This window comes from Diabrotica virgifera, chromosome 2, assembly GCF_917563875.1.
Source record: "Diabrotica virgifera virgifera chromosome 2, PGI_DIABVI_V3a".
Lineage (NCBI taxonomy): Eukaryota > Metazoa > Arthropoda > Insecta > Coleoptera > Chrysomelidae > Diabrotica > Diabrotica virgifera.
In genome coordinates this window covers 130,630,050-130,643,850 of record NC_065444.1, presented here as the reverse complement: position 1 = coordinate 130,643,850, position 13,801 = coordinate 130,630,050, and the positions used below count along the sequence as shown (strand labels likewise).

Here is a 13,801-nt window from a genome sequence, read left to right as displayed (position 1 = left end):
CAGTTTCGAAAAAGGTAGAACACAGCATCACGACAGAAGCAGGAAACGAGAGCTATACGAGCTAGTTTCAGAGGAGAACATTACTGGAAGCCAGGACGAGGTTTTGATTGCAGCCAAGGATAGCAGGAAACGGGTCTTGTGTGAAGACATTCTCAGTTCACCAGAAAAAGGTCAGTCTCATTTGTCTGGACATGAATGTATGGGTTTTTCGTATTAAATACCACATTTAAAATTGAAGAAACACAATCAATAATATCAGAAAAGCTTCATCAAACTTAAATAGAATTGTTGCTAATAAATCATAATAGTTAAATGTTAATAAAAACTTTCAATTGGAAACCAAAAGGAAATAAGATTCCCATGTGTAAATGTTATGTTTAAGAATAATAAGATATAGCAAATATTAAGCAGTGATTGCCATTTAAATAAAATAAACAATATTTTGATTACAATTGTAACCCATATGTGTTATTATTTTACTCTTTTCTTTCCTATCCCGATTAGGAACCATTGAGAAATACGTAGAAGCCACGTATGTAAGTAATTAATTTTATAAAAAGCCCTGAGATTGAAAACATATTGATATGTGATCTGGTAAATTAATTAGATTATTATTAATGCATTGATTAAATTAAATGACATATAAAAATATTATCTCATATCAATAATCAAGATCACATCAACTGGCGCCCAACGTGGGGCATTTGAAAAGTATTTCTAGTGGCAAATTTGAAGGATAGAAAGAGTAAAGCCGGTATTTGAAAATTTATATGCTTGTGGTAAAAAGTGAGATACTTACATTTGATAACATAAAAGTTTAGATCTCTTTAGGTACAACTTTACATAACTGATTTAATATTTTATTTTTACGATATTTGCATTTGATATATTTATTGACAATTTATAATATTTGGGTGAGAAAAAGTCGTCTTGGTAACACTAGTAAAATTTCATATTTGGCGGGGATAGTACTTCTTGAAAACAAATGTCTGTGACAAGAAGCCAAAGCAAAGACAACAAAAAACAAAAAGAACATTCAGACCAAGAAGATATCTTAGACACGACAATCATGGCATCAGAACAGCAAGAATTATCAGGAATAGATAAACTATTACAACTGATGCAACTCCAGTCACAAAAAATGGATGAAGCAAAAAGGACAATGGATAAAAATCAGGAAGAAACATCAAAGAAAATGGATAAAGTGGATCAAAAAATGGATGAAACACAACAAAAAATGGATGAAACACAACAAAAAATAGATGAAACACAACAAAAATTGCTTAAAAAAGGAATAAAATGGAATTGGAAAGAAGAACAGGAGGAAGCTTTCGAAACATTAAAACGAGAATTCGCAAAAGGAACGAAAATATACCACCCCATTTACAATTTACCTTTTATACTCCGAACTGATGCGTCCATACAAAAATTTGCAGGAGTTCTGTCTCAAATACAAAACGACCAAGAAGTGCCGATATGTTTTATATCTCGAGTGACTAAAACACATGAGAGAAAATATAGTGTTACAGAATTGGAGTTTGCCAGTGTACTATATTGCGTAAACAAATTGAGGTTTTACTTATTGGGAGCAAAATTCACAATCGAAACAGACCATGCAGCTTTAGTACATATCATGAAGAATAGATTAGTAAATAATAGAATACATAGAGGCATTCTATTATTACAGGAGTATGATTTTGAGTTCCGATATATAAAAGGAAAAGACAACATAATAGCCGACGCTCTAACACGGGATGAGGACACCGGAAAAAAGGAAACAATTACTCTACAGGTGGGACTAAATAGATTAATACAAGAAGAAGGGATATATTCGTTAAATGAGATAAGGACAAACCAGGAAGACCTAGAGGAAAGAGAGAAAAGAAGAGCGGAAGTAGAAAATAACATATATTTTAAGAGAATAGACGGAAAGGAACTATATTTAGTGACACAGACATTGGCCGAAAAGATAATAAAGAAATTACATGAGGACAATGGGCATATCGGTAGCAGAAAAGTTTGGCTCGTTTTTAGGGAAAATTACATCAGCCGACAGGATTACCGCATTGCAAAGGAAATTACCCAGAAGTGCGATGTATGTCAAAAATATAAGAGTCGGAATTTCAAAAACGAAAATGTTGCCAAAAATATTGAAGCCCGAAACAAACTAGACATTGTAGCAATAGATATGTTAAGCGATCTAATTATGACCACTAAAAGGAACAAACATATTCTGGTAATGGTGGATGTGTTTTCAAAATACGTAAAATTATATAGTTGCCGCACCACAAAGGGGGAGGAAATATTAAGAAAAATCGACAATTTTATAGCCATAGTAGGAACACCAAAAAAGATCCTACTGGACAATGCAACGTATTTCCGAAATGATCGTTTCAAGGGACAACTTCGAGAACGAGGAATAGAGACAAATTTTGTCAGCATCAGGCATCCACAGAGTAATCCTTCGGAACGATTCATACAGGAAGTGACGAAATTTCTTCGCATTGCAACAGATGGTCAACATCGCCACTGGGACAGGAAAATGGCGGAAATAGAAAGGTATCTAAATACAATTCCGAGCACAGTAACAAAAGAGACCCCAGAATACATCATGAAGGGTGTATTGCCGATAAGGCCATGGGAAGACCAAGAGCCAAAAGAATATCAACAGGTGATTGAAACCGTACAGAGAAGATTACGGCGAAGCAACGAAAAATATATCCAAAGACAGGAACAAAATAGAAAAAGAAGACCAGTGACTTTCCAAAAGGGTGAAAAAGTACTCGTGAGGGCATTACGAGTATCAAATCTTCCTGGGGGCATTTGCGCAAAGTTGATGCCTGTTTTCGAAGGCCCGTACATCGTGAATAATGAAAATGGGATAAATAGTTATGAGTTGAGGCACAGGAACTCGGAAAAGATCCGAGGAATTTATAATATTCACGATGTATACAAATATCACGAATAAAAGACAGAATTACATGAAGTAGATAGTAAGTTAGGATATAAGACGTAGATTAAAGTAAGGAAATATACAGGGAGTTGGTTTTGCCTCGAGAAAATTTATTTAAAAATGCAGATAAATTTTATCGAATACAAGGCGGGGATTTGTTATATTTCTATTTGATATGAAAATTAAATTTTGATAATTATAAACAAAATTCAATTTAATATAAAATATTTTCAATTTTCTCAACCACGGGCATATAAATTTAAAACAACCTGTATACAACAAATTGTTATATGTAATTTTAAGAAGTGATTAGAATAAGCGTACGAAACTCGGAACAATGTGCTTAGAATAAACAAAGTGAATGACGCGTACCATTATCGTTTCTTCGCGGAAGGTCGATCATTAGCCTATGCTAAATAAAACTCAGTGAAATAGATGATAGTTCATTATCGTTTTTCGCGGAAGGTTTCGATCATTAGCCTATGCTAAATAAGACTCATTTGAAAGAGAGAATAGGTCATTAAAATTTGTAAATAGTTAGAAAGTATTTTAGAATGGGAATTAAATATTTTCTTTTGAAATCCATTAAGCATATTTAGAAAGATTAAAAATTGGTTTTGAGGAATATTGCGAATGAGAGTTGGTGGTGGAAGATTGATTTGTGAATTTGGAAGGGATATTTAGAAAGTAGGGGAATGAATGACAAAGTGAGGGCAGAATGTTTTGAGCTGTCGAGAAGTGAAGTCCAGTAGTAGACGGTAGTGTACGGAGAGTGAGAAAGCCGGTGTAGTTCCGTGAGTGTGGAGTATCTATCGTGGAACGAGAGGTAGGCCAGGTTGAGAGTAAAAGAACCTCCTTGAGCCAAGAGTTCCCGGTAGCTGATTGCAGTTTCGAAAAAGGTAGAACACAGCATCACGACAGAAGCAGGAAACGAGAGCTATACGAGCTAGTTTCAGAGGAGAACATTACTGGAAGCCAGGACGAGGTTTTGATTGCAGCCAAGGATAGCAGGAAACGGGTCTTGTGTGAAGACATTCTCAGTTCACCAGAAAAAGGTCAGTCTCATTTGTTTGGACATGAATGTATGGGTTTTCCGTATTAAATACCACATTTAAAATTGAAGAAACACAATCAATAATATCAGAAAAGCTTCATCAAACTTAAATAGAATTGTTGCTAATAAATCATAATAGTTAAATGTTAATAAAAACTTTCAATTGGAAACCAAAAGGAAATAAGATTCCCATGTGTAAATGTTATGTTTAAGAATAATAAGATATAGCAAATATTAAGCAGTGATTGCCATTTAAATAAAATAAACAATATTTTGATTACAATTGTAACCCATATGTGTTATTATTTTACTCTTTTCTTTCCTATCCCGATTAGGAACCATTGAGAAATACTTAGAAGCCACGTATGTAAGTAATTAATTTTATAAAAAGCCCTGAGATTGAAAACATATTGATATGTGATCTGGTAAATTAATTAGATTATTATTAATGCATTGATTAAATTAAATGACATATAAAAATATTATCTCATATCAATAATCAAGATCACATCAATATATATATATATATATATATATATATATATATATATATATGAGCAATATTTCTACTTTTCGGTGAATTTTGTGGGGAGGGTCCTCGGATTTTCTTCAAATTTTAGTATGTTATTGGACCTATTTAAAAAACGTTATCCTGAGAGTTACAGACCCCTAGGGGCCTTAGAGCCCTAGTTAGGGCCCGTCAAAGACCCAAAAAAGGTCGTTTTTGCCGTATATTTGACAGGCTGTATATCGGCTCCCATTTAACCGATTTTGACTTACCAAACGTCATTGTCTTTGTAATTTTAAGTAGTTTTTTCAGTGACAATTTCAAGGCTTTAGTCAATAACCCTGATTTTTGGGACCATTTTAAGTAACGCTAAAAAGTTGAAAAAATTACTATTTTCAAAAATTTATCAAAAATCTAATTTTAATCCGATTTTCATTTTCTGGACGACAGTTAAAAGGTATTAAAAAGGGCTTTAAAATGGTATTTTGTGAGTTAAAATCCATTCAGTAGAAGTGGAGATAAAACAGATTGAAAATAGACATTTTTGTAAAAATGGGGATTTTACGCATTTTCAAAGTGCTGGCACCTTTTGGGGTATATATTAAATTGTACAAAAATTTTTTTACAGGCAGTTTTTTTATATAAATAATAACGTTTCATTGGAGATTTTCTTGGCCCGAGCCTCTATCTACCTTATATAGCCCTCTAAAAATGAGTATTTTGTTACTCAAATGAGGCAACTTAACAAACAACTTACGGCTTATTTCTATCAATCAGATAGCCTGAAGACTTTATCTATCACAGATTATAAAAGTACAGATTAAAACCTTTTATTTAAGGGGTCATACAAACTTCTAGGTAGCCTAGAAGTGCAGTTATGATATTTCAAAGTCTTAACTAAAATCAAAGTATCAATTCTGTGAACGCTACTTTTATAGACTAAGAGCCGCTATAGATGAAATTTGATAATTATTTTAAGCACGATAAAAGCCTAAAACTTAAATAGTAGAACCTAAAAGAAAAGCTATGAACACTCTGCCGTCACTTTTTAGAGGCACACACCTCGACAGTGGCGCATCAAACATTCTACTTATGGAGGGGATAAATAAATTAAAAGGTACCCTCCCTCACTCCCAGAATAATTTTTTTTATTTTTTAAAGTTATACGTGATTAAAAAATAAGACTCAGTGTAATTTCAACCCGCCTCCCCTGTTTTCCTACCCCCACCATCAAAAAGTTCATTTCTCGTTTTTTATTTTTTTTAGGTGGGATGTAATCAATTTTAAAATTTCAAAAAATTCACACGCATACTTGTGGCTTTTACAAAACATGCCTATTTTTTATAGACACGTAGGTTGAGTGACGTAACCTAAAAAAAATTATTTTTTATTTTTATAAACTTTTAAACGAAAAACTTTTTTTAGGGATGGCTGTTGGACTATTTTGTTTAAATCTTGTGTATTTTATCAAATGCTATATTTCTAATTTATTTCAGAAGTTTCCGTAAGGTTCTCCATCTTCAAAAATTGTTTTTCGAGGGGGTTTTTGGGGGTTTCAACGTATTTCTCCAATTTTTAAATATTCTACAGGACACAGTTACTTCAATTTACATATAACCTGTAAAAAAACATTAATTTAATCTATTTTGAAGTCTATAAAATAGGAAAAATCACCAAAAATCCCCTAAAAAACAGTTTTTTGGATTTTTTGGTGGTGGGGGAAGGGGGATGGGGGTGGTGTGTTAAAATTACACTGAGTTTTATTTCTTAATAACGTAGAACTTTAAAAAATTAACAAAATTGAATTCTGGGTGTAAGGAAGGGTACCTTTTAATTTATTTATCCCGTTCATAAGTGGAAAGTTTGATGCGCCACTGTCGAGGTATGTGCTTCTAAAAAGTGACGGTATAGTGTTCATACGTTTTCTTTTAGGTTTTATTGTTTAAGTTATGGCCTCTTATCGTGCCTAAAATAGTTAACAAATTTCACCCATAGCGACTCTTAGTCTATAAAAGTAGCGTTCACAGAATTGATACTTTAATTTTAGTTAGGATTTTGAAATATCATAACTGTACTTCTAGGCTACCCAGAAGTTTGTGTGAGCCCTCAAATAAAAGGTTGTGATCTCTACTTTTCTAATCCGTAATAGTTAAAGTCTTCAGGCTCTCTGATTGATAGAAATAGGCCGTACGTTGTTTGTTAAGTCACCTCATTTGAGTAACAAAATACTCATTTTTAGAGGGTCATATAAGGTAGATAGAGGCCCGGGCCAAGAAAATCTCCAATACGAAGTTATTATTTATATAAAAAGCTACTCCTAAAAAAATTTTTGTACAATTTAATATATACCCCAAAACGTGTCAGCACTTTGAAAATCCGTAAAAACGCGATTTTTACAAAAATGTCCATTTTCAATCTGTTGTATATCCGCTTCTACCGAACGGATTTTAACTCTTGAAATATTGCTTTAAAGACCTTTTTATTACCTTTAAACCGCCGACCAGAAAAAAAAAATCGGATTAAAATTAGATTTTTAACAAATTTTTGAAAATAGCAATTTTTTGAAATTTTTAGCGTTACTTAAAATGGTCCCAAAAATCAAGGTTATTAATTAGAGACTTGAAATTGTCATTGATAAAACTACTTAAAATTATAAAGAAAATAACGTTTGGTGAGTTAAAATCGGTTAACTGGGAGTCGATATACAGCCTGTCAAATATAGGCTAAAAACGACCTTTTTTGGGTCTTTGACGGGCCCTATCTAGGGGGCTGTAACTCTCAGGATGACGTTTTCTCAATAGGTCCAATAACATACTAAAATTTAAAGAAAATCCGAGGACCCTCCCCACAAAATTCACCGAAAAGTAGAAATATTGCTCATATATATATATATATATATATATATATATATATATATATATATATATATATATATATATATATATATATATATATATATATATATATAAATATAAATAAGCAAAATCATTGGCTAATACTCGTAAAGTGAATGTGAATTTAGTTGGAAATATATAAAATGATGAAGGGTCATCATTCCGAGTAGAATAGAATAGAAGACTGCGGGTCTTCTAACAACCTGACCAAAGTTGGTAACCTTGCTCCTGTAGTAATCCTTTTACAAGTTAACAAACAACTTTTTTAACTTGCTACACTATACTGACGAAGCCCAAATAGGCCGAAACACCGGTGTATATAGTTGCACAGAAATGTATGGAATGATGACCCTTCATCATTTTATATATTTCCAACTAAATTCACATTCACTTTACGAATATTAGCCAATGATTTTGCTTATTTATTTTTATATTTGTACTCGATTATCCAACATCATTTTATATATATATATATATATATATATATATATATATATATATATATATATATATTCACCGTTCTTAGGCGTCAACGCCCTTCGGTAGGGATCTATGGAGGAGTATCACCAAGCCGCAAGCCCTTATCCCTTGCCGTACCGCTCCTCCATAGGCCGATCCGACGCCAGTTTATCCAGACCAAGCCGTAGACTCTATTGAGTTTTATACTACGGCGTTGGCCTTTTATAAATTTCATGACCTAGCTGAGGCTCGAACCAGCGACCGCAAATCGCAAATCCACTAAACTTGTCGATCGACTGCGCCCCAGCTAACTGGACCGTCAAGACCGACAAATTTACTGTTATGTTATCTGAATAACTGAGTTTTAATTGATTTGGACCAGAAAGGCATTATATACACTTATTTGTGACATGGCGATCCTGCCAGGATAGGAAGGTCTTCTGGAAGGAGCAAAGATGGGGGCACCAGCTTGGAAATGGAGACGGCGGAAAATGGACCAGGAGCCAGGAACCAAACAGGCAATCCAGTGAAAAGACACAAGTGTAAAATATAAGATATTGTCTATCCTTTATCCTTATCCTACTTTACTTTCCATTCACCCTATCTTCCATTTTATTCTATTTCTTGCAATTATTTTCAATTCCTCGAGTGATTTTTCTTTAACTTTTTCCGCCTCTGCTACTTGCTGTATCCATTTTTTCTTGGTCTGTTTTTTTCTTTTTACGATGTTCTTTGTTTCGTGGACTTTTCTTGTAATTCTGTTGGGTTGCTTCCTCATCAAATGACCATATCAGTCCATTTATCTATCTATCCCATTTTGTCTTTCCAACTATCCTTCTTAAATGTCTCATCTCCATTGCATTTATCCTGCTCTTATGTTTTTCCAGAATTGTTCATTTTTCACTTGCATACGGCACGATCGGCATCACTATTGTGTTATATATTTTTATTTTTGTCTCTCTTGTAAGTTCTCTTTTTCCCAGTATTGGAGCTAACGCATAGTAGAACTTGCTTGATTTCTTTGCTCTATTTGTTATTTCCCAGTCTATTTTTCCGTGGTTAGAAATGATACTTACCAGGTATTCTTAAGATGCAACTATTTTAAGTTCTGAGTTTTGTCATTTTATCTTTATTTCATTATCTTCCTTATCTGATTTGTCAATTTTTAGTGCTTCTATTTACCCTACCTATATGTCTATTAGTTTCTGCATTTTGTTCTTGGAATCTGCTATTAGTAGTATGTCGTTCACGTACATTATGGACTCTATTGTTACCACTTATAATCTATGGTGTCTTATTATTGTCTGTAGTTGGTTGGTTCTTAATTTAATATTTCTTATTAATTAGTTCATCACGATTACGAATAACAAAGGGCTAATACTACCTCTTTGTTTAATACCTCTCTTCCTATTAAATTCTTCCGATTTTTCCCCTGCTATTTGTATTCTTCCTTTTATCGCTTTGTAAGTACTTTCTATAATTTTCATCAATGTATTTGGTACATTCAATTTCCTCAAGCATTCTCCTATAATTTGTATTTCTATCCTGTCAAAAGCTGCTCTTATGCTGCCTATGATGCTGCTGTCTATGATTCTTTCCATTAGGTTCCTAATATATATGTTGTCATTTATTTGTCTTCCTGATCTAAATGCCACTTGTTTTTCTCTCAATTTCATTTACACTTATTATACATATATTGTAACTGACTTGGTTGGAATTATCCAACTGTGCCAATGCCTCAATTTGAAGACATTAAAATTATTAAATGTCTTTACATATTTCGTGATTATTTGTTTATTTGCACGCTGTAAAACAGAAGTAATAATTGACAAATTTTCTTCCTCTGTTTTCCCTAAAATAAAAAAGCATACTTACAATGTTAAGTTATCAATTGATTCCAAAACAACATCATGAGAGGTGGCGTTCTGTATTGATTTCAAATAATGTTTTACGCAGTGATCAATAGATGAATTCTTTATACATTGTAGATCATAATCATTGAGCTTCAGTATATCTACAAAGTTATACATTGAATGGTTCTCATAATTAATTTCATCCCAGTGAATAAGTTTATCAAAACCTCCAAAAACTTCGGCATTCCATTGAATTTGTATAGAACTTAGGCACCATCTATCGGAGGTAATAGAATCTGCAAATGTATATTAGTTGATGAAATTAAATGCTACCACCGCTAAATACATATCCCAAAAAAGCAGATATTATTAGAAACAGCATTATCAATATTAATTATCAAAAATACAATTTCGAAAAAACTTCAAAAATCAAAAATTAAAAAAAAATTAATTTTAGATAACTGATTATGGAAAACGAGCAACTAGTATCGACTAGAAAATACTACATATACATTTCAATGGTATGTACCACAGCTCTAAGCTAGCTTGTAGTATCATTTATAAATTTATATAATTTGTTGTACAGAAGTATTGGATAAATCTGGTCCGGATTCGGCGATATATTTGACTCAAATGATTTTGTTCTGGTTTACCACTACTTTTGCCACACGCCAGTTTTCGCTAAAACCATAAGTCATGGGGTGCGTTTGGACGACGTCAGCGGCAAAATTTAAGCACAAACGGCTTAGTGATTGTATCCAGTAGCAATAGAGAACTTCCAGCGGTGTCGTCTAAATGCTGTCCAGCCGCTGAGGTCATCCGAACGTACCCACGGTATCCAGTCCAGTCTGCTATCAATCACTAGTGGTATCAGTTTTGTTTTAGACTCATGTAAGTGCACCCTGAAAAGTTCTTTCTGGGTCTCTTCACCATTTTAAGTGTGTTCGCCTGATTTCTTTTGGAATGAGGGAATATTGCATTTCTCCTCTCTCTACCTACCCCAAAATTTCTCAGAACTTTTCCCATCACCGTATTTGAAGATAAATCTACTGCGAATCAGTCTTCTTGGATGTCATAAAAGAGTTGAACTAACTAGGTGGTCCCTTCAACTAATTATGTTAATAATATAAGACTTAAAGATGATAAAAGACGTAAAGGTAAAAATAGAGGCTGAAATAAACAGTGACCATTACTTGCTTATAATGGAACTAAGGGTACACACACATAACAACAGAAAAAAGAAAGAAGATAACTAAAGAAAAAATAAAAAGCTACAAATTAAGAGAAATAGATAGTAAAGAGGAATACCAGAAGAAGTCAACCAAACAGTTCGAGATTATAAAGGCAATTAACACAGGAATAGAAAATTAATAGAAGCAATTTAAAGAAATCATATTGAAAACAGCAAAAGAAGTATGCGGAACAACTAAAATCATAAACATATATTCGAAGAAAAGTAAATGGTGGACAGCAGAAATACAACGCAAAGTGAAAGAAAAGAAAAAAGTTTGGAAAAAGTATCTAAAAACCAAATCGGAGGACGATTACGAAAAATACAAAATGGCCAGAAACGACATTAAACAAGAAATTAAAACGGCAAAAAGGAAGTCCTGGGAAGATTTGACACAAAATGAATGAAAACTATTTTAATATCCAGAAATTGTTCTATGGTACATTGAAACAGAACCCCGTGTGGGATGCGGGCCGCCCTAGTAGAATTCACCCACAGTATCTCCTGACTTGATCGTAAAAGGCGACTAATATGAGCAGCATTCCGCTGTCCTCTTCCTTGAAATCCTGTCGACACCTAACCCTCAACGACCAAACCCCGATACCCACCTCCAACTCACCCCGCGTGAGATTGGAGTCCTTTTGTCCGTGGGTGAATGGCAAGGGCCGTCTGGGCGTGGGGGAAGCGGGGCATGTATATGTCGCGCAACCTATCAAACTACGTTCAGAACGTCCAAACCTGACACGCACTCCTATAAGAAACACGCACTCGCACGAAGGAAATGTCGTTGCCACCTCCAGGACCATTACCCCCTGAGGCTTGTCTGGAAGCTACAGTCGGCAGCCCCGGCACCAGACTCGGGTGCGGAAGGCCAATAACCTACCCATCTTAAATTTTATATTATTACTGAAACTTTGGTAGAAACAAACCGGACGGATCAAATGTTGACGACTTTGGCATCACCGAAAACACGGACACGATTTGGTTGCTGGAATGTTAAAACTCTGTATGAGATTTCTAAACTGGCTCAAGCAGTAAAAGAATTAAACAGATATAAATTGAGCTTTGTTGGTCTATCGGAAGTAAGATGGTTGGGCAATGGTGAACATCATACCCAAACAGGAGAACTTCTATTATATAGTGGTAAAGAAAATGGAAGTCACGAGAGCGGAGTGGGTCTTCTACTCAGTAAACAAGCCAAAAAAAGCCTCATTTCATGGAAACCCATTAACGACAGAATTATGACTGCCAGATTTTATACCAGATACCGTAAGATAACAGTTATTCAGTGCTATGCTCCTACGAACACATCTCTCCACGAAGATAAAGACATTTTCTACGAACAACTAGAACAAACGACCCAACAAGTAAACAAAGGCGATATCTTAATAGTGATGGGCGATATGAACGCTAAAGTTGGAGAAGACAATATTAATTTAGAAACCGTAATGGGCAAACATGGCCTGGGAGTGATGAATGAAAATGGAGAGCGCTTTACAAATTTTTGCTCCAATCATCGTTTAGTTATTGGTGGAACCATCTTCCCACATAAAGATATTCACACGGTAACATGGACTGCACCTGGTCATACAAGAGAAAATCAAATAGACCACATCGCCATATCAAAAAGATGGAGATCATCCCTTCTTGATGTACGAAATAAAAGAGGAGCAGACATCGCAAGTGACCACCATCTGTTAATTGGTACCATTAAAATCAAGATGGCAAAAAACAAAACCACAGGAAACACCAACAGACCCACATATAATCTAAACAAATTAAAAACGCTCCCAGGAAAACAAATGTTTAGGGAGGAGCTTCAAGTAAAAACAAGAGAACGTGAAGTAAATAGCTGGGAAGACTTGGCAAATATTCTGACAGAAATAGCTGAAGATAAACTGGGTAAAAAAGAGAAAGATAGAAAGGAATGGATATCAGATGAAACTTGGAATCTTATCGAGGAAAGAAAACAACGAAAAAAAGATATCTTGCAAGCAAGAACTGTAGAAGAAAGAACGAACCGACAACAAGAATATAAAACACTAAATAAAGCAGTTAAAAGAAATGCAAGAAGAGACAAAAGAAGGTGGGCTGAAGAACTGGCAAAACAAGCAGAAACAGCTGCACAACAAAACAGGACTAGAGAGCTGTACCAAATTACTAGACGATTAACAAAAAATGGGCCTAACTGTTCGAACATTGTAAGATCCAAGACAGGCGAATTACTTACTACAACGGATGACCAAGTAGAGAGATGGAAAGAGCACTTTCAGGAGATGCTAACACCCTCAGAATATAGACTTGCATATATCTTGCGAGTCCCCTTCCAAAACAGAGATAATAACAGCTATCAAATCTCTGAGAAATAACAGGTCCCCGGGAATCGATAACATTGCTGCCGAACTACTTAAAACTGACCCGCATCTAACCGCTGAACTTTTGCTCCCCATAGTCCGAGAGGTGTGGGAAACAAACCGCATTCCAGCGGGCTGGAAAAAAGGTAACATTATTAAGCTTCCAAAAAAGGGCAACCTCACACTGTGCAAAAATTGGAGAGGAATAACCTTGCTTACCGTCATAAATAAAATTTTTACGACCATCTTACATAAAAGATTAACAAACAAGGTTGAATTTCGAGCAAATCAAGCAGGTTTTAGACCAGAATCTTCCTGCATAGATCACATTAATACTGTGAGGGTAATAATGGAACAATCGGTTGAATGGAACACACCTCTATACATGGTTTTTGTTGATTTCGAACGTGCCTTTGACAGCCTATCTCATGCTGCTATATGGAAAATTTTAGAGCTAAGAAACATTCCACATAAAATAATTTCGATTATAAAGTC

General features: G+C 34.5%; 1 protein-coding gene across 1 annotated transcript in view; it reads right to left on the bottom strand.

Moving 5' to 3' along the window:
* The window catches only part of LOC114327520 (rotatin), a 247,415-nt gene that overhangs the window by 127,062 nt on the left and 106,552 nt on the right, over positions 1–13,801 (bottom strand). Inside the window, exon 14 of the mRNA XM_050643983.1 lies at positions 9,744–10,017. Within this exon, the coding sequence (XP_050499940.1) occupies positions 9,744–10,017 (274 nt within the window). The remainder of the gene's footprint in view (positions 1–9,743; positions 10,018–13,801) is intronic.